Raw genomic sequence first — 21,322 nt, forward strand, 5'->3', positions numbered from 1 at the left:
AGACATGTATATGGAATGCATGTTTTCTTTGGCCAGTGTGACCTGTAGAATGGATGTCCATAACTATATTATCTTGTGTTTGTGGAGGAAGCAGAGCATTTCTGACACTGTAGCTTGTTATGTTTGAGAGGGAGGGAATGCTTTCACAGCTTAACTTGTACCAGAGCAGCTGCATGTCTGCTGATGGCTTAACTTTAATTTAAATCTATTGGAGGAAGGATCCTTTTTCATTCATTCAACAAATATTTATTGACTGCCTGTTCAATAAATGATCCTTGCCTTGGGGTGAGAATAATCAGAGTGTTCCTATAAATATCCTGGGTATATATGAGGGGAATTGTCTTACCAGTAGTGTGTATTAAGTTGAGTGAGGCAGATAAGGCAGTGTGGAATTAAAACCAGAAAACCTTCATTAAAAGTCTTTACAGTTTGGAGGAAAGTTAGGTCTTCCAGAGACTTCAATATGGAAGGATACAAGAGTATTTAAGAATCTAACAGAGTGGCTGTTTTATGATAGATTGTGCATTCTCTGTCTTTTTTTTAGGGGGGTGCATTTATGAGTAAACTGTTTCTGGGATATGGGATTTGTTGATATATGTATTTGTGGATATTGGAACTTCTTGGCTGGGCTGAAGGAATTCTTCGAAAGACTAATTTTATAGTAAAGATCCCCTCTATGAATATGAAGGAAGAATGCATGAACTAAGCCAACTTAACTGTATTCCTCTGGAAAGTGGAATGTTTCTTGATATGCTAGATTAATGGTTCTTAAAGGTTTTTGGGGTTGCTTATCCTTCTGAGAATCTGAGGAAAGACACTGGGCTCTCACATTAGAAAATGAACATAAGCACAATCACATGATTTATGCATACAATTTCAGAAACTTAAACTGTAATGAAATAGAATCAATTTATATTAGGTCTCATTTGAAAGCCTTTTGTTTTTAAGTTTTATTTAGGATGTAGAGATGTTGGTATGAGTTTAAGGTGAAAGATTCTATGATAGTATTTGAGCATGTTGACAGAGAACTTTAGGATCCAGGTTTTTTATTTATTCTTTTTATTCTTCCCAAACTTATTTCTGCAGTTAGTACACCACTTCTGAGTTAGGTGATAAAGGAATATAATGTAATGCAAGTATCTATGGCTTTATTCCTTTTTTTAGTATCTTTTTATTCTCAAACTCTTGAGAAGTAGGCTTATCTTTTTCCAGTTTTGCGTTGGGACTGAGATAGTTCAAACCTCAGTTCTTAGAGTTTAACTTAGTTGTAACAAACATTGAGTTAATCCTATGCAGGGGACACAATGATGAATAGTGGATGAATAATATATGGCCTGTGTCTTTGAAGAGATTCTAATCCATTTGAATCTATGAATTGTATGTTGGGGGCTCTCAAAAGGACAAGGAGGAAAGCATATTCCTAGAAGTTGAAATTTCATTAGTTAATTGCAAAGAGTTTTTGTCATTACTTATTCTTAGGAATGAGTATAAAGTGTTCACACTCTATGCAACTTTCTAGTTAAAAAATGTATTTTGGTAGCATCTGATGTTTTTGGATAAAAGAACTGTTGGTTTGGAAAGGAGGCAAGCATCGTTTGTATTCCTTGTTTTGTTTTGATATATATTTCTATAGTGAGTTTATATAAAAAGGTCTTAATGTCATTTTGGGGTATACATCCATCTAGAAAACTCTTGTGGAGTAAAATCTAGTAGCTATTTGACAGGCTACCCATGAATCTAGTACTGGAAATTAATTATTACTGCATTTTTAAAAGAGCAAGAAATTTAGAAAGGTGTTTTAATAGGACAGATTACAGAATTCAGTAAGATAATGGAGAGATCTTATGAAAAGTGGTCTGATTGTCTCTTTTCTGTATTGGCATGGCCCCTGTATAAGAATGGTATGTAAATTTATGAACAGTTTAATATTTTCTCCAATTTTTAATGAGTAGTAGGTTTATGGTATGTTTTTTTCATATATATGCTATGTATGCGTGTATAATGTGTGTATATATATATATAATGTGCTTGCATATCTATAGAGTCTCTTAATATGTGTCAGATACTTAACAATTTAAAAAATTCTTGAGTAACCACAGAAAATGAATCAGGATCTTTCAGGGTCAATGGAAAAGGATTTTGATGTCCTATTCTTAAGTTGTATTCTGAAATACACCACAGAACATAGCTTCCCAATATCTTACTAGGTACTATGTCTTTACAGTATTAATAATACCACTTGAGGCATTATTCTAAGTTTTCCTCCATGCCTTATTAATGGAGAATTGGCCACCTTCATTCCTGCCCAAGATGATCTGCCAGCACATGGTGGAGAAGTCTTACCATGTGTGTAAGACTGGTGGAGCTGGTCTCCATTAAAAATGACTATACTTTCAGGGATCATTTCTATAGTTTGTTAAAGTAATTTCGTATTGCTGTTTGAGTTATGTGTATTGGTATGAGTCTTTTAAAGGTAATATACAGCCTAACTATAATCTCTTGTGTAATCTGCTTTGTGCTAACCTTTCTAGCAGCATGAGATATCTTAAACCTGGCTGCCACAAGAAAGGGAAATACAACTAGCTTATTTTTCTTTGGTTATGAGATGTTGCTAGTTTCTTTTATCATTTTCCTTAAAATTAGTTGTGGTAATATTTTGTCCTTACATTCTTTTATATGAAGAGATTAGATTTTCTTGCTTGTTATTTGTCACCTTAGTAACTGTCAATCTTATGTTTCAATGTTTTAGAAATCACTTTTTTAGTGACTGCCTCACTGGGGGTGTTAGTGGCAGACTGTGATGTTGACCCAAAATAATTTAAAAATTAAGGCTTCAAGTGATGACAGAAATTTAACTAATAATCTTATTGCTGTTTCAGAGTTGTATTTCCTTCTTTGAACATCTAACTTTTTCATATTTAAAGAATCTATGAAATTTTACTTTTAGTATTACTTGATTATTTATTTATTTATTTCTAGAGCTGGGGTCTCTCTATGTTACCCAGGCTGGACTCAAATTCCTGGGCTCAAGCCATCCTCCTATCTCAGCTTCCCCAAGCTGGGACTACAGGCATGTGCCGCCATGCTTGGCTTTTCAGATGTTTGAAATATGCAGATTTCAAACATATACAGAAATAATGAGAATAGTATAATGATAGCCCTCATGTACTCAACATCTAGTTTCAACAGATGTCACACTATTTAGCATCTACTAGCCTCTGTCCTTTTCTTCCCTGCTTATTTTGAAGTGTACCTTCATGCTATATCATTTCATTCATACATACTTAAACATATACATTCTTTTCACTCTTAAGTGAGGAATTATTTCTCCATACTTGGTTTATAAAACTTTTTTTTTTGAGACAGGGTTTTGCTCTGTTGCCCAGGCTGGAGTACAGTGGCCTTGATAAGCTCACTGCAGCCTTAAACTCCTGGGCTCCTCCTGCCTCAGCCTCCCGAGTTACTGGGGCCACAGGTGTGTGCCATCACACTGGGCTAATTTTTTTATATTTTTTACAGATGCAGTCTCACTCTTGCTCAGGCTGGTCTTGAACTCCTGGCCTCAGTGATCCTCCCGCCTCAGCCTTCCAAAATATTAAGATTATAGGCATGAGCCACCCCACCGGGCTGGTTTATATAACTTTTAAAGTATCAACGATAGTTGGAGCTAAGCTACTTATACCAGCTACTTCTAATCTATATTACTTGTCAATAAGGAATTCCTTCTGCCATCTAAGAAGAAATGAGGTGAATAGAAATTCATATCCCTGCTTTATATGTTGGCATTGAAAAATATAGAATAGTTCTTATGTTAGAAAAGCTTATCAGCTTTTTCCAAATGTACAAGAGAGAAATAAAATGTTTCTTTCCTACAGTTTGTGTTTCTTTAGTCATAGTGAGTGACAAGATGCTGAAAACATCTTCTAGTTTTTAGTTTCTTTTGATTGTGTCATGGGATCTAGTCACCACAAAGAAATTAAATGACCCTGGTGATGTTGTACAGGAGCTGAAATTGGTCTAAAATCAGCCTGCTATTTAAGAGAATGAAACGTACATTGTTTTGAACTTTGAAATTCTAATTGTGGGCATTCTGCGTGGACATTTGAAAATCCATACCATTGCTTATGTTGCATACCTAAATATGAACCATGTCACAGAGCATGATTATCATGAGTAAAAACATTATAGAAAAATAAAGTATACTTACTATTAAGTTATGTAGATGAATCAGAGTTTATAGATTTTAAGTGGTTTTAATAAAGTAGAATTTAGATATATATTCTTTCCTTCTACAAAAGGCTGATAATTATAGCTCAGATGAATGTGAATTCCATCAGTAGTGAAAGTTTCATCAACTTATCTTTTGTTATATTTTGTGTTATAGTCTCACAGTAAATAAGTCATGAATCTGTGACTTAATCTTCTGGTTCTACATTTTGTTCAATCTGTTTTCCACACTTGATAACATACCACTCTTCTCATTGAAACAGTTTTATTTGCCGTAAGACTGCAGGAGGAGAGCGTGTTAGATTATAAAGTAGCTATATTATGACTTCTTAGTATAAATGACATTTTTGAAATGTAGAGGAGACATTCCTTAAACTGAAGTTTCTTAAATTCAGCACTGCTGAAAATGAAAGCTCCAGAGTTTAAGTATTTGCTGACATAATCTTAACAGGGCTGAAGGGAGAGAATTTAAAAGATTGTCTTTGAAAGAAGACACTGATAAGTCTGACATTTGAGAAAATGAGGGGGAGTGCCGCGTGAATCAATCATGTATAATGATTACTGGGTAAACATTATTATAGTATAAAGGTCTTCAAAGATTTGTATTTGAAGTATATAAATCTCACATAAGTAGAGATTTCATTTAACACAGGTTGGGAAGTTAATGTTCAGATCTGCGATCCCCAACCTCTCGGGCCACTCCCCATTGCTCCCATCTTCACCTCAGCTTTACTGCCCCACCCCCTCCCCACCCCTGTCTGTCCATGGAAAAATTGTCTTCCATGAGACCTGTCCCTGGTGCCAAAAATGTTGAGGACTGCTGGCTTAGATGCAGAAAATCAAAGAAAAAAGCCATCACTTTTTAAACCACAATGAGTTAGAGATTTAAGTTAATTTTATTTGTGTATATGTGTTTGTTTAATTTTAAGAGGAAAAATGTCAACTGTATAGAATAACAAGCCATTCGTTTACTTATTTATTGTATTTATTCACTCATTCATTATTCAACCAACACTTTTCCAGCGCTTCCTTCATACTTATTTCTGTGCTTATATTTAGGGGAAAAAGACACAGTTTTTTTTGCCTCAAAGGATTCTGAGTCTAGGACTCAGAGGAACATGTTAATAAAAATATTACAATATATACTATGAAATACATTTGTCCAAGTTGGAGAGGGGAGAAAGTTATTAAATCTGTGGGGAGAAAGGGTTAGGATGGCTTCCTACAAGTGGGAAGAGCCAAATTTTAAAGGATAAGTGTGAGTTATTCAGTAAGGCTTAAAGAGGGTATCCTAGGTAGCGGGAGAGCATCTGCAAAGGTATGAAAATGAATGTAATATAGCAGGATGAGTTCACTGTAATTTGGTTTAATTTTTTATTTTAATTAATTTTTTTTTTTTAGCAATAGAGTCTTGCTCTGTCACCCAGGCTGGAGTGCAGTAGCCCTATCATAGTTCACTGCAGCCTTGAACTCCTGGGCTCAAGGGATCCTCCTGCCTCAGCCTCCTGAGTAGCTAGGATTATTGGTGTGTGCCACCACACCCAGCTGTTCTTCCTTTCCTTCCTTCCCTCCCTCCCTTCCTTCCTTCTTTTCTTCCTTTCTTTTTTTTTTTTTTTTAATAAAGATGTGTCCCTCTATGTTGCCCAAGCTAGTCTCCAACTCCTGGCCTCTAGCAATCCTCCTGCCTTGGCTTCCCAAAGTGCTGGGATTATAGGCATGAGTGATGGTGCCCAGCCCAAGTTTGTTTTAATTTGGATCAGTAAATTTTCAGCCCATTCGATCTATGATTTCCTGTGTCTTCTGTGCTTTATAATGTTGGCCTTTGTACTTAGGGATCATCTATCAAATAAAGATGAAAATATGTTCAACATACTTAGACAAAAAATTATATTGTTACAATTAAAAGTAATTTGTAGCAAAGGTTAAAATCAAGAAAATATTTAGTTATGTTTTAGTTACCCAGAAAATTTTTGCTAGACCATACCCCATTCGGCATTTCAGTTAATCAGGCCTTGATTATAATAAGTATCTAGCCAAATCTAAATATGTATAATTAGTTTTCTTAATAATGAACAAATCTCTGAACCTCAATATTGGTATATTTCCCCTTGATTTGGTGAAAATCCCCAATAGTGATTAAGATCATGGACTCTGAAGTCAGATTGATTAGGCTGAGATTCCAGTTTGCCAACTTATTGACTGTGTAATCTTGAGCAGAATACTTAAGTCTTTGGTTTCCTTAACTATAAAATGATGGTGATGGTGATACAGTAGTGATAATATTTATAGAATAGAGTTGTTGGAGAGTTATATGAGATAATATATGTAAAGTGCTTAGTTAGCATAATGTGTCCTATAGCAAGCGAATACAACAGTGAATAAAATAGATAAAAATCACTGCCCACATGGGGCTTATTTTCTAGTGAAATAAATATTAATAAATGGGAATTATAGCATTTTGGTGATATGTGTTATAAAAGAAACAAGGTAAGAGGATGTTGGATAGTTAGGGAAGTCCTCTGAGGCACTGATATTTGAGCAGAGACCTGAATGATATGAAAGACCCCATCCACCTGTCTGGGGCGTGAGCATAAGCCCCAAGGCAGGAGTGCCTTTTGCTGTGTTCAAGAAATAGAAAAGGGCTGAAACAGTAAATAAAGTGGGGAAGAATGATAGGAGATAAGTAGAAGAGATAGCCAGGGGTCAGATGATGTAGGGACTTAAAGACTTGCCTAGTGTCTAGTTTTTTACTCTGGGTTTGATAGGAAGCTATTGGAAAGTTTCAAGCAGGTAAGTGACTTGATTTAATACATGTACTTCAAGGCAAGAGTGTGCAACCAGGGTGACCAGTTAAAAGGCTACTGTGATAGTTGAGGCAAGAGGTGACTGTGGGGTTGAACCTAGGGTGTTACCAGGCAGGTGAATTTGGGATATATTTTGAAGGTAGTGGAGATGTTAACTTGCTGATAGATTGAATGTGGAGTCAAGGTAAAAGAGGAATCAAGGATGACTTCAGGCCAGTCAAGGTGGCTCATGCCTGTAATCCTAGCACTCTGGGAGGCCAAGGTGGGAGGATCACTTGAGGTCAGAAGTTCAAGACCAGCCTTAGCAAGAGTGAGACCCGGTCTCTACTAAAAATAGAAAAAAATTAGCCAGGTGTGGTGGTGTGCGTCTGTAGTCCCAGATACTTGAGAGGCTGAGGCAGGAGGATTGCTTGAGCCCAGGAGTTTGAGGTTGTTGTGAGCCAGACTGACACCACGGCACTCTAGCCTCTAGCCTGGCCAGGCAATAGAGCAAGACTGTCTCAAAAAAAAAAAAAAAAAAAAAAGGAAAAATTAGCGGGGCGTGGTGGTACACACCTGTAGTCCCAGCTCCTTGGGAGGCTGAGGCAGGAGGATCACTGAAGCCCAGGAATTTGAGGTTGCAGTGAGCTGTGATCACACCACTGCACTCTAGCCTAGGTGACAGAGCAAGACTCTGTTTCAAAAAAAAAAAAAAAAAGGAAAAGAAAGACTTCAGTGTTGGCCTGACCAGTTGGATGCCATTTTCTGAGAAGAATACTGTTGGAGAAGCAAGTTACGGGGAATGCAGAAATGAATTTGGTTTGGATATATAGTCATCTCTTGCTATCTATGGGGGATTGGTTCCAAGACCTCTGCCCCCCCAAGACACTAAAATTCATGGATGTCTCTGTTTTATCCAGGCAGTCCATTGGATAGTTAGTCCTTGGGATATCAGTGGGTTATATATAAAATGGTGTAATGTTTGCATATAACTTACACATATCCTCCTGTATACTTTAAATCGTCTCTAGATTACTTATAATACCTCATACAATGTAAATGCTATGTAAATAATTGTTATACTGTATTGCTTAGGGAATAATGACAAGGAAAAAAAAGTGTACATATTCAGTACAGACACAATCCTCCTTTTTTCTCCCCACCAAATTTTTTTTTCTTTTTAGAGACAGGTTCTTTCTCCGTTATCCAGACTAGAGTACAGTGGCTCAATCACAGCTCACTGCAACCTCGAACTCCCAGGTTCAGACGATTCTTCTCCCTTAGCCCCCACCCCGAGTAGCTGGGACTGTAGGCCCATGCCACCATGCCTGGCTAATTTTAAAATTTTTTGTAGAGATGGGGTCTTGCTGTGTTGCCCAAGTTAGTCTTGAACTTCTGGGCTCCAATGATCCCCCCACCTTGGCCACCCTCCAAATATTTTTGATCCAAGATTGATTGAATCCATGGATGCAGAACCCATGGATACAAAGGGGGCAGAGTGTACTGACTTTGAGATTTCTATTAAGTGTTTAAGGTTGAGATATTGAATAAGCAGTTGGATGTACAAGTCTGTTTTTTGGTTGGTTGTTTTTTAAGAGACAGGGTCTTGCTCTGTGGCCCTGGCTGGAGTACAGTGGTATAATTATAGCTCACAGCAACCTCAAACTCCTGGGCTCAAGTGATCCTCCTGCCTCAGCCTCCCAAATAACTGGGACTACAGGTTGCAGCCACTGTGCCCACTGTGTACATCTTGGATGTACAAGTCTTGAGGTCAGGGCAAATATAAATTTGGAGTTGATCAGTGTAGTGATGTTATTTTTAGAGCCAAGGCACTTGATTGTCAAGAGGATGAGTATAGATAGAGAAGAGATTGGCCGGGTGCGGTGGCTCACGCCTGTAATCCTAGCACTCTGGGAGGCCAAAGTGGGAGGATAGCTCGAGGTCAGGAGTTTGAGACCAGCCTGAGCAAGAACGAGACTCTGTCTTTACTAAAAATAGAAAGAAATTAGCCGGGCATGGTGGTGCATGCCTGCAGTCTCAACTACTCAGGAGGCTGAGGCAGAAGGATTGCTTAAGCCCAGGAGTTTGAGGTTGCTGTGAGCTAGGCTGACACCATGGCACTCTAGCCCGGGCAACAGAGTGAGACTCTGTCACCTAAAAAAAAGAGAAGAGATGAAGTTCTTGGACTGAGTTGTGGCATATTTTTGGTACTTTGAGAAATTTGTCAAAATTTGTTAGGGCTAAAAGAGAATCTTTTGATATTTTTAGGACTAAATACCTTCCTGGTTAAGAAAACCTAGCAGGTACTAACTAGTCAAGTTATAGACACACAAATAAAGGGTTGGTGAACAAATGGCTATTTTTTTATCTGCTAGATAGCCCTTTTTGTCTTGGAGATCAGAAAACTCATTTTACGTGAAATTAAGAACCAGAGTGCCTGTTTCTATTTGGTTGCTCTGAATAGATGGCTAGAATGGTTATTACCTTCCTAGCTATCCATTGTAGAGGACCACATAAGATAAAGCATATAAATGCAAGTTTATAAAATGAGATATCAAAAAATATGTAGGTTTTTACCCATTAACATGATAACCATTTATGGCTTTGAAAATTTACAGAGTAAGAATGAGATCAAGCTGCCTCTTAGTTTCTCATTTAGTCTATCATTGAGCATTGGTCAAACCTTATTTAAAGAATCTGGCTTCATCCGTGGACTTAATGAATTAACACATCTAATGTCTGGAATACATGTATATAATCTAATACTTGTAGATATTTGGGTCTTAATATAGTTTAGGTTGATTTGCTGTATATTTCAGATCATTTTCTTGGTGTGGGTAAAGATCTATCTAAATATTTAAGGTGTCAGAAATTGAAAGGCATAGAAATAACAGACAATAAAGACAGTCACAGTATATAGGTTATTTGTTCTTGATGATTTAAAACCCATCAGAGATCCTCTTAGTTTGTGCTTGAAACAGGTACTCTCTTGTTTGAGTATACAACCTCACACATGTCAGTCTACCTCCACCATTAGGAAAATGTAGGGCCCATCTGTTGAATTGGCACTATGCCTAAAAGGCCAGCAGTTTTGAACCCTGTCAGTCCAGGAAAAGAAATTAATTCTCTAGCATTGAAGAGAAATATTTCTAGCAACAACATATTCCCCAGTGTTTATCTGACCTCTTGTTGCTAGTTTATAGATACCGCTAGGGAATTAGGTCCCATGTCATGTATGATTTCTTTTTCCAAGTCATAGAACTATAATACCAATTGTGTGCATTAGAGAGCCAGTTCTCTTCTAGGTAAATGGAAGAGAAACCTTTCTGTCCTTTTCTAGGTGTCCTGAAATAATCCTACCAAAAATTTCTAGATAGTTCAGAGGCAGTCTTCTTCAATAGAACTAAGTAATATGCAAAAATATTTCTAGATGAATCTGCTCCACAAAAATGTAGAAACTATTCACTAAGACTTAGAAGTTGTCCACCTCTTTGTTTCATGGGCATCCATGCTGTTACCTTATCTTAGAAACTGGCCTTAAAAACAGAGGATCTTAATTCTTATTTCAGTGGCAGTGGTGGTGGGTAGTCATGGACTGAGTTAAGAATATGATGTACCCTTTCCCAGAAAGTACACATATGCACATAAAATTTTAATTTAAGGGGGTCACCAGCAATTTTGATTGTAGGCCAGTATTACTTGTTTTGTAAGTGTCTTTATGAATGTTATGGAATGGCAGTTGTATTGTTTATCTGTTCTTCGACAGAGACTGCTCTTAAAAATGGAAATAAACTCATGTAGGGAAGGGTGATGGTTAGATGGTCGTTTAAGCAAATTTTTGCTGACTGTCATCTGCCCACCTTCCTTTCCCCTTCACCATTATGGTAATGCAATAATTTCTGAAGAATCATCAGTTAATAAGCAACATACCAATTCCATCTCTCATAGAATGGCAGGCAGTGTAATTCAAGGTATAAAAAAAGTATTCTCCAGAATTGGTAAAATGACAGCACAGTGATAATCATCCAACTGTGCCCTACCTTGACTAGCTTTCTGCCTACAGTTACCTAGCCTCCCTAGATATACCCCATACACCTCTCTGAATGCTTTTTCTAAATCCACATCTATGTCGCTTGACAGAATAGACTCCTTACAAAGTTCTACAAGATCCTACCTACTCTTTACTGAGCTTTGTATCTCAGTCTGAACTACTAAACCTTGTGCTCTGAGCCGTTTGGAGCTGTCGTCATTCCCAAACACAAGATTCATTATATCTCCACAACTTTTATGTTGCTCCCAGTACCTGTCTGCTTAGGGAACACCTGCCCATCTTCAGAGACAAAGTTCAGAGTGATGCTGTGAAGCCTTACCTGGCCATCCCCCCCTCTTTTGGTGAACAATATGTACTCATTTCTCTTGGCATATACCTATGCATAGAATTGCTGTGCCACAGAGTAAGCATATTTTTATCTTTAGTAGGTAGTACCAAATAGTTTTCCAAATTAAGTGTATAATTTTATAACTACCAGAAAAGTATACGTATTCCAGTTGCTCCACATACTAACCATAATTTGGTGTTGTCATTCTTTTTGATTTTAGCCATTCCAATTGGTAATGGTATTTCATTGTGGTGTTAATTTGCATTTTCCTGATGGCTAGTGATATTTTACATCTTTTTATGTTTATTGTACATTTGGACACTTTGTGTAGTGCCTACCCTTAATGTGTATTCTGACTCTGGTTCCTTTCTCAGATGTGTTGCAAATGCCATTTCATCATCTGGTATGTGGTTTGCTTTTTTACTCTCTTGGTGATGTCTTTTGATGAAGAGTTTTTTTGTGTGTGTGGTTTTATTTGAGACAGTCTTGCTGTGTTGCCCAGAGTAGCGTGCAGTGGCATCATTGTAGCTCACTGCAACCACAAACACCTGGTCTCAAATGATCCTCCTGCCTTAGCCTCCCTAGTAACTGGAACTACAGGCACACACCACTACACCTGGCTAGTTTTTTAATTTTTTGTAGAGACAGGATCGCGCTATGTTGCTCAGACTGGTCTCGAACTCCTGGCCTCAAACGATCCTCCTGCCTTGGCCTCCCAGAGTTCTGGGATTACAGGTGTGAGCCACCATGCCTGGCCTATAAATACATATCCATGTGATGATTTATTTATCTGCCTTTTCCTTCTAAAATTTAAAGTTCATGAGACCAAGGACCATATTTGTGTTACTCATGAGTGTATCTGGAATGTGTCACAATTCTCAAAATGTATTTTGAGGTTCTCAGAAAATACTTGTTGAATGAATGAAGGGATAGATTAAGAATAATGAATCCATACAGGAATGATAGAATGGTTAGAGAGGTAGTAGGAGAGCCATCATAGAAGCCAAAGGAAAGTTTCAAATGTAGCAAATATGCCAAATGTAGCAGAGAGGAATAATAAGATCAGGACTAAAAATGATCTTTGGGAGGCAGTATAACATAGTAGTTAAGAGGAGCCAGACAGATCTGACTGTGTCTTTCATTGGCTTCAGCCTGTTTTTTTCATATCTAAAAAGGGAATAATAATAGTAACTACCCCATGGTGATTGTGAGGCTTAAATGAGATAATATATGTAAAACATTAAGCATAGAGCTTTGTAAATATTAAAAATTCAGTAAATATTATGTATTTTTATTACTTCTAACTTATTGATGCTAAACTCACTGTGAAGACTCATTTGTAGTACTCATAGTTGGTTTTTTTTTGTTTTTTGTTTTTGCCTTGCTACATAGTACTCTATCAAAGCATACATGTGCTCTTCCTACCCTTGATGATAGACTGGGTATCTACACATAAAATGATCTCCAGACATAGTTGAATTTTCTTCCAGTGTGGTTCTGTATCTCACACCTGAGCACTAGATTAGCAATGTTTATCAGATCCATTATTTGTTATTTGGATGTGGAATTATTAGTATGGCTGGTTGTGAGGTTGGGTAGAGGTTTTTACTTTATAGAGGAAAGAGAGCATGGAGGTGAAAAACAAGTTTGAGCAATTCCTGTTCAAAAGTTTCATATTTATATTGCTTTCCCAGGTGTTTAGAGGCATATTGCAGAATATACAGCAAGTAGCATTCCATAAATCACTATGAGTTGTGATTTATTTTGTAAATTTATAGGTAGTGTCCAACATAGTGTTAGATTATACTTTGTGTTGATATAATGTATATGTCCTATTGACATACTTAGTAATTTTCTAAAGAGTGTGTTCACAGCTATAATGATTTATGCGAAAGAACTTCATGCTATAGATACAGTGTTAGTTTCCTTTGAATTTGGGCTAGACTGTTTTGGATTGTTCCAGAGATTTGAAAACATATTATAAATTGCATAGTTGCATGTAAGATGAATGTTGAATTTGCCTTTTTGAGCAAAGAGATTCTAGCTGTCTTGTTTCTGTGTTCTTCCTTAGAATTGTATTTTAAATTGAAATATTGTAGTAGAAAGTAGAATACGTTGTGAACAACATGGCATCCTTGCCCCTGGGTGGAAGATCTAGGTTGTGTAGGTATCTTTCCAAAAGCTGAAACAATGTTATTTACAAAGAACATTGCTTTCAAAGTTCAAAAAACAGCATTCTGGCAGCTGCTATAGGGATTGCTTTTCAAGCAGTTTACATTCACCAGATAAAAAGCATTCTTTGTTGTGAAGTATCTTCAGAATTTGGGTTTATTTTTACTAGAAACACTTAAATTTGGTATGTGGGGTTTGCCAATCATGATTTTTCAGTTTCACTGCCTAAGTGGATTCACAAAATATGCCCTTAGGTATAGTGTTCCTTTTTCTCCTCGATCCAGTTAGGGAAATGTAACATTTCTCTATTCTTATATACATTTCTAGGGGAGTCTTCAGTGTTTACAAATTAATCTCTTTTCAGTTTATTAATACCCTGCTATTGATATCATAATATGTGTCACTTGGATTCAGTTTTTTTCATTTTTAAAATGAAGAGAATCATGCCTCTCTCAAACTCTTCTCTGTGATGTTTTAAAAGTGAATGAGTGCAAATAAAAAAAAGACAAGTTTTTTTGAAAAATGCTGAAATTCTATTTTGCATTTATAGATATTAAGACTTCTGGAATTGTTTCATGACATTAAAGAAAAGCTGGGAAATTTTAAAATGTATGTGTAATGAATATAAATGCAATTGGGCTTTTATGGCAAATTGTAAAATGTTGTTTGTTTTAGTCCAGAAAGGATTTGTTTTAGCAGCTAACCAAAAAGGTATATGGTAGGTCAGGTCCGTCCATCAGTTCCCCATTAGTAACAGGAAACCCAGAATGGTCATTAGAAATTAGGATGGAAGAAAGAAAAAACTAGAAAAAGGACACATTGAAGCCAATAAAATATAACCCACATAAGGCATAGAATTAATTAAAAAAATACTTATTGAACTCTTACTGTGTGCTAGCTACTGTTCTAAATGCTGGCATACAGTAGTGAACTAAATGTATAAGAATCCATTTCTTGTGAGAGTTTAAATTCCAATAGAAAGATATAGGCAACAAATATGTTGTACACCAGGTGGTGAGAAGAGCACTGGAGTAAAATAAACAGGATAGTGAGTGTAAGAAGAGGGTGATGGGATGGATGTTTTTCTATTTAGGTTGTTAGAATTCCTATTCTATAAGATTACATTTAGGCAAAGGTATGAAGTAAGTGAAAGAGCAAGCCATGCAATTATCTGGGGAAAGGATGTTCTATCAGGCAGAATAGTTAAGTGCTAAGGCCCTGAGGTAAGAGTATTTTTGTTGTGTTTGGGAAAGAGAAGGGAGACCTGTATCCTCCCTTACTGGAACTGAATAAGCAGACTAGTAGGAGATGGAAGAAAGGTAGAGGGGACTGTAGGTGAAATTAAATAGGGTCTTTAGACCATTGTAAGAATTTTGGCTTCTGCTCTGAAATAGGAAGCCAAAGGGTTTTGATCAGAGGAGTAGCATGATCTGACTCCGGTTTTAAAAGAATCACCCTGCTGCTGAGTGGAGAAGACTGTAAGAGGTATGAGGGCTGAAGCAAGGAACCAGTTGGAAGGCTATTACAATAATCCAGGTCATATGTTATCACTTGGATCTGATAGCTGTAAAGTTGAGAAATAATTAGATTCTGCATATATTTTGAAGGTAAAGCTGACAGACTTTGCTGACCAAATGCACATATGAGGTATGAGAGAAAAAGGGATGATTAGAAATTTTGGCCTAAAGATTTTTAGTTGGAATTACCATTTATTGAGATGATGAAGCCTGTGGGAAGAGTAGATTTGAGGCAGTGGTCAAAGATGAATTAATTTTAGACATGTTAAGCTTGAAGTGCCTATTTATTACATATCCAGTCAGTGTATCAAATAATCATTTAGATATGAGTCTGAAGTTCTAGGAAGAGGTCTCAGCTAGTCTGTATCTGCATATAGAAATTTGTGAATCATCAATGTTAGATGAAATTTAAAACCAAAACACTGGATGTGTGGTCATTTAGGAAGTGAGTGTAGATAGAAAAGGGACGAGGTCCAAGTACCCTGGGTAACTTCACTATTTAGCACATTGACTGCCACATTAGAAAAAAAAAATTTTTTCCCTGGGGCCATGGTGTTTTATTACAAAAACAGAATAAAAACTTTGAAAACAAAACAGTCCTGTCTAATTTAATGAAGAGTTTGTTATTTTATATTGTTTTCTGCGTGTAAATTATATTTAACTTGAAAAATAGTTCACGCAGCTCAAGGTAAAGAGACATGTGAGTTACATACACTTCACGAGGCCTCGGGCTTAAAACTAGTATAAAACTAATACAACTCACATGGCAGTTGACGTGTTAGAGGTCATAGAGAAAAAGAAGAGCCAGCAAATGAAGACTGAGGTTTACTTGACAGTGAGAGTGAGGGAGAAGAATCAGGATAGGATCCTGGAAGTGAAGAAGTGAGGCAGCTGTTTAGCTCTGTCGATAGGCCAAATAAGATGAGGGGACTGTGAATTGATCATTGGGCTTAGCAATGTGGAAGTCATTGGTAACCTTGACCGGCAATTTCTGTGGAGAGGTGGCACTGAAAGCATGATTAGTGTGTTCAAGAGAAAAAGAAAAGGTGAGGATTTGAAGACAGGTAGTATGGACAACTCTTTCAGGAAGTTTTGTTGTAAGGAGGAACAGAGAAATGGGAAGCTGGTAGAGGATGTGGGGGTCAAGAGGAATTTTCTTAGATGAGAGATACTGTAGTGTATTTTTATGTTTTCATGCTGATTGGCTTTTTTCAGAGGAAAGGAGAAATGGATGATGTGAGGGAGAAAAGCCATCGTTGCCTGACCAGTGTTCTTGAGAAGGCAGCAGGAATGGGATTTAGTCCTCAAATAGAGGGGTTGGAAGTAATGAATAGTTTATATATTATGATAGGAAGGCAGGCAGAATCTTTAGGAACAGATGCAGGTAGGTGGGTAGATAGATGGTGGACATTCATAGCAGTTTTCTTCTGATTGTTTCTACTGCCATTGTCAAATAGGGAGCAAAGTCAGTGAGAATGAAGAGAGTAGAGATGGAATGAAACAGTTTTTTAGGAGAGTGGTAGAATGAATAGATTAAGGAAATGTGTTGGCAGCATTTACGGTCCACTCAAAGTTAGTGGTCAGGAATATGAAGTGAGATTGAGCACGGCTATTTTTCTTAGACCAGCTTTTATGTTACAGGGACAGAAGAGTTGAAAGATATGGTTTGGAAGTATGTTACTGGTGAAATCAGGGTATTTTACTAAGTTAACAGAACACCACCTATGTGAAATATAATCATATATTAAGAAAAAAATTGTGGATAGATTTCTTGTAACACAAGGTAAAATTAATGTAAAATAGAATAGGAGAAACATTTGCTACATGCTAAACATTGTGTTAGAAGCTACAGGGACTGGCCAGGCGTGGTGGCTCACGCCTGTAATCCTAGCACTCTGGGAGGCCGAGGTGGGAGGATTGCTTGAGCCCAGGAGTTTGAGGTTGCTGTGAGTTAGGCTGACGCCACGGCACTCTAGCCCAGGCAAAAGAGTGAGACTCTGTCTCAAAAAAAAAAAAAAAGAAGCTACAGGGACCTTAAAATTCATTCATTCATTCAACTATCTATTGGATACTAAAATATGTGCTATTCATTGTTTTGAGTACTGCGGATACAGTGGTAAGCAAACCAGAAGAGGTCCCGACCCTCACGAAGCTTACATTTTAATTATGGAATTGGCCCTCCCTATCTACAGTTCTGAATCCAAGGAGTCAAACAACTGCAAATCAAAAATATTTGAAAAAAATACAAAAATAATAAATAATTTAAAAATACTTTATAACAACTCTTTACATAGCATTTCCATTGTGTTAGTTATTATAAAAAATCTAGAGATGGTTTAAAGTATATGGGAGGATGTACGTAGCTTGTATGCAAATACTGCTCCCCTTTATATAAGGGACTTGAGCATCCTTGGATTTTGGGATCTGTGAGTATGACAGTGGGGGTCCCGGAACCAATCCTGCACTGATACCAAAGGATAAATGTAGTCTGGGATGTAGGTGACAAATATGGAGCAAGAAAAAAAGTTAATTGCCCCAATTGTAATCCTATATGGATAATAAATATTCAGGGATGGATCAAGTTAATGTAAGCTTAAATGTAGGTCTGAGAACATAGGTCCACAATTGATTACCCAAAAGTTTTTTTTGTTTTCTGTTTTTGTTTGTTTGCTTTTAGAAAGGTAGTATAATGTAGATAGAGTAGGGAAAGAACGTAGATTGTGTGAACTGCCACTGTGATGTTTGGAGTAGCATTCCTTAATCAAGCACATTAACACTTCTGTATTGTAATTTATGAATCGTCACAGAAATTATGGTAATTAAGACGAAAATGAGTACTTTGGGAGGCTGAGGTAGGAGGGCTGTTTGAGGCCAGGAGTTTGAGGCCAACCTGGGCAACATAGCAAGACCCCATCTCTATAAAAAAAGTTTTTAAAAATTAGCTGGGTGTGGTAGTGCATGCCTGTAGTCCCAGCTACTTGGTAGGCTGAGGCAGGAGGATCACTTGAACCCACATATTTGAGGTTGCAGTGAGCTGTGATCACACCACTGCACTCCAGCCTGGGTGACAGAGCAAGACCCCATTTCCTAAAAAAGAAAAAAAGAAAAAAAAAGACTAAATTTGGTTCAAGTCAAGTTTTGTCACTAGTTTGTCAAATAACTTGGTTTTCAGAGTTTTTTGGATGTCAGGATTGTGAACCCATCATGGAGAAGATAGGACTTCATACTTTTAGGGGGAGAGAAAGCACATTACACAGAAGCAGCAATGAATATGATTTGTTGGGGACAGTATAGAAAACTGAATTGACTAAATCATAGGGGTGTGTGTGTTGGGAAGTAAGGATAAACAAGTTTGAATAGTTAGAGTAGAGCTAGATTATTAAAAGCCTTGAATGCCATTGTGAAATGTTAACGTGAAGTGGTGGACAGCAAAAATGGTCAGAATGAAGTGATCAGAACATTACTCTTTCAGTTGTTTGTATGATTGAATAGAGTGATAAAACTAAAGAGTTTACTTAGTTGGCCAGTATTTGTTGAGTAACTACTTAAAATCTTGCTGCTGCTGCTACTGCTACTACTAAATTATTGATAAATAATTATCAATAAAATGAGCCCTTACCATGTGCCAGTCATTGAGCTAGGTATTTTACTTACACTTCTTAAAGTCATTGTAAAACAATTATATCATATGGTATTTTTCCTTAGGAATCTTACAATCTTGTTGGAAAGAAAAGCCTTAAGGCACATAGTTTGAACTATGAAATATTCTACTTCGTAAATGAAACTTTCTAAGGGATAAATTGTTCTCCTTTTTTCAGATATTAGTCTTGAATCTTGAGTCAGACATATGCTTAAAATGAAGACCAGTCTATCAATCCCCAAGAATAGAGAATTGTTTTGGTTTTATATTCATTAGTCAGGCATATGATTATATTATAATATGGTTTCGTGATATATCTCATATATCTTTATGAGAAGGGGGTGACTTATGTAGATTCTCAGATTAGGTGTGCCACCTATTGCAAAAACATAAATTGGCGTGCTAGTTGTAAAATATGTCATATATTTGCGAAATTGACACATGACAACTGACTTTGCTGTTAGGAAAATTTGCAAAAATTTCTAATTTTCAGAGTTTTTATAATAGTTATTAATCATTTATGTAGTAATTTGTTTAATGTTTACCCTTCTCACCAGAGTATAAACCTCATAAGTTTAGGAACTGGGTCTCTTTTGTTGAATACTATATTTTCAGGATGTAGCACAATGCCTGGAATGTGATAAGTGTTCAGAAATATTTTTTGAATGGATGAGTGAATGAATTTGGAGTTGTGTGCTAGCAACAGAGGTGGTAATTTCCATGTAAGAGTCCTAACCTAAAAAGCCTGATAATCTCTTATGAAAGGTTGGAACACTGAAACCAGCCTAAAAGATGATTTTTTACTTTCAACAAAACTGGTTTTATTCAACTAAAATGTAGGAAATATATTCCTTTAACACTGAGGAGTGCCAAAATATACGAAGTTATTTTTTTTTTCGCTTTCCCCCTTTGAAGTTGTTATTATCTGAGGCTGTGTTTGCTTAACCATCAGTTGCAGGAGATTCTCAGTTGAGTTATAGCAGTGGTTCTTAAATTTTTATTTGCACCATACCACTTCAGCTTATTCATAATATCTTGAGTATGATAAACTTACTCTGAAATTGTAAATATGTTTATAACTAAATGAATTTAAATCTATTCTGAACTACATCTTGATTTGTTGTGTTTTAACTATGATTTTTATGTGGTTATTGACCTCCTTGTCCTATACCCATTTCTCAGGTTAAACAACAGTTTCCTTTTTTCTGATAAATTTTTGTTATGGTCTGTCCTGCAGAGAAAGATGCTGGTTGCAAGTTTTGGAGATCCCTGTTTTTTATGGAACGCAGTTCTGTAAAATTTTCATAAGATTCCTTGGCAATAACATACGCTTGTGATGGACTCTAGAAATACTGCTATGTTAGGATTGGGTTCTGATTCCGAAGGTTTTTCAAGAAAGAGTCCTTCTGCCATCAGTACTGGCACACTGGTCAGTAAGAGAGAAGTAGAGGTAGAGAAAAACACAAAGGAGGAAGAGGACCTTCGCAAACGGAATCGGGAGAGAAACATCGAAGCAGGGAAAGATGATGGTTTGACTGATGCACAGCAACAGTTCTCAGTGAAAGAAACAAACTTTTCTGAGGGAAACTTAAAATTGAAAATTGGTCTTCAGGCTAAGAGAACTAAAAAACCTCCAAAGAACTTAGAGAACTATGTATGTCGACCTGCCATAAAAACAACTATCAAACACCCAAGGAAAGCACTTAAAAGTGGGAAAATGACAGAAGAAAAGAACGAACACTGTCCTTCAAAACGGGTAAGTAGAATTCCCAAAAATATGTGGTCATTGACAATATTTGGATTTCCCTATTAATTTTTATCTAACCTACACACATATTCCAGGTGGTTTGATTTTAATCTTTCTATATTATTTCCAGATAGTCTGTTTTGTAAGCCTAAAATAGGCTTTGAGAGCTTATCAAAGATATAAGCAATAGCATAACCATGTATGTATTTGTAAATTTATGACAAATGTTTTAAATGGAGGTATACCCAGATTGTTGCTCCTAATGTGGCATAGTAGAAATTGGATTTATACTTAGAAAAATCTGGATTTTAACCTTGCCTTCCTATTTACTACCAGTGAGACTATGGACAAATTAACAGAGAATCAACTGAGGCTCAAACATGTTAAACCTACCTACCTTTCAGGATGATTGAAAGGATCAGATTTACTAACATACGTTGAAAGTTTTTGTTAAATGAATTATTCTATACAGTATTAATTCCTGTTGTTTCTCATATAGCAAGTTAATGTATGAAAAATGTCCCACCCTCCAATTCCTGCCAGCTATCCAAATTTAATGACTAATTTTTCTTAACTCTGTTTACCCTGTCTGGTAAAGATACTCAATTTGTGCTGGATCTTGTGTCAACCACAAGTTCTAGTCACTCTATATGATATTTAATTTCAGACTGTAGGTACATGTGTGCCCACATACAGATTTAAATAGTAGCATACAAAAGTAAGGTAATGGAGCTAGGCAGAAAGAGTTGATCATTTTAGCTAAAGTTTTGGAATATTCCTGGCTGTATGACATGACTTGATTTTTTATCTTTATTGTCAAATTCATGTGCTTTTTACATGTTACCAAACACCATAAT

The 21,322-nt window shown here is 36.6% G+C and overlaps 1 protein-coding gene across 2 annotated transcripts in view; it reads left to right on the forward strand.

The window, feature by feature from the left end:
• ASH1L (ASH1 like histone lysine methyltransferase) overlaps positions 1-21,322 on the forward strand; it is a 189,274-nt gene that overhangs the window by 1,863 nt on the left and 166,089 nt on the right. For both annotated transcript variants that reach the window (XM_069480458.1, XM_069480459.1), the window contains exon 2: positions 19,956-20,474. In XM_069480458.1, the coding sequence (XP_069336559.1) occupies positions 20,055-20,474 (420 nt within the window). In that variant the 5' untranslated portion in view covers positions 19,956-20,054. The remainder of the gene's footprint in view (positions 1-19,955; positions 20,475-21,322) is intronic.

This window comes from Eulemur rufifrons, chromosome 8, assembly GCF_041146395.1.
Source record: "Eulemur rufifrons isolate Redbay chromosome 8, OSU_ERuf_1, whole genome shotgun sequence".
Lineage (NCBI taxonomy): Eukaryota > Metazoa > Chordata > Mammalia > Primates > Lemuridae > Eulemur > Eulemur rufifrons.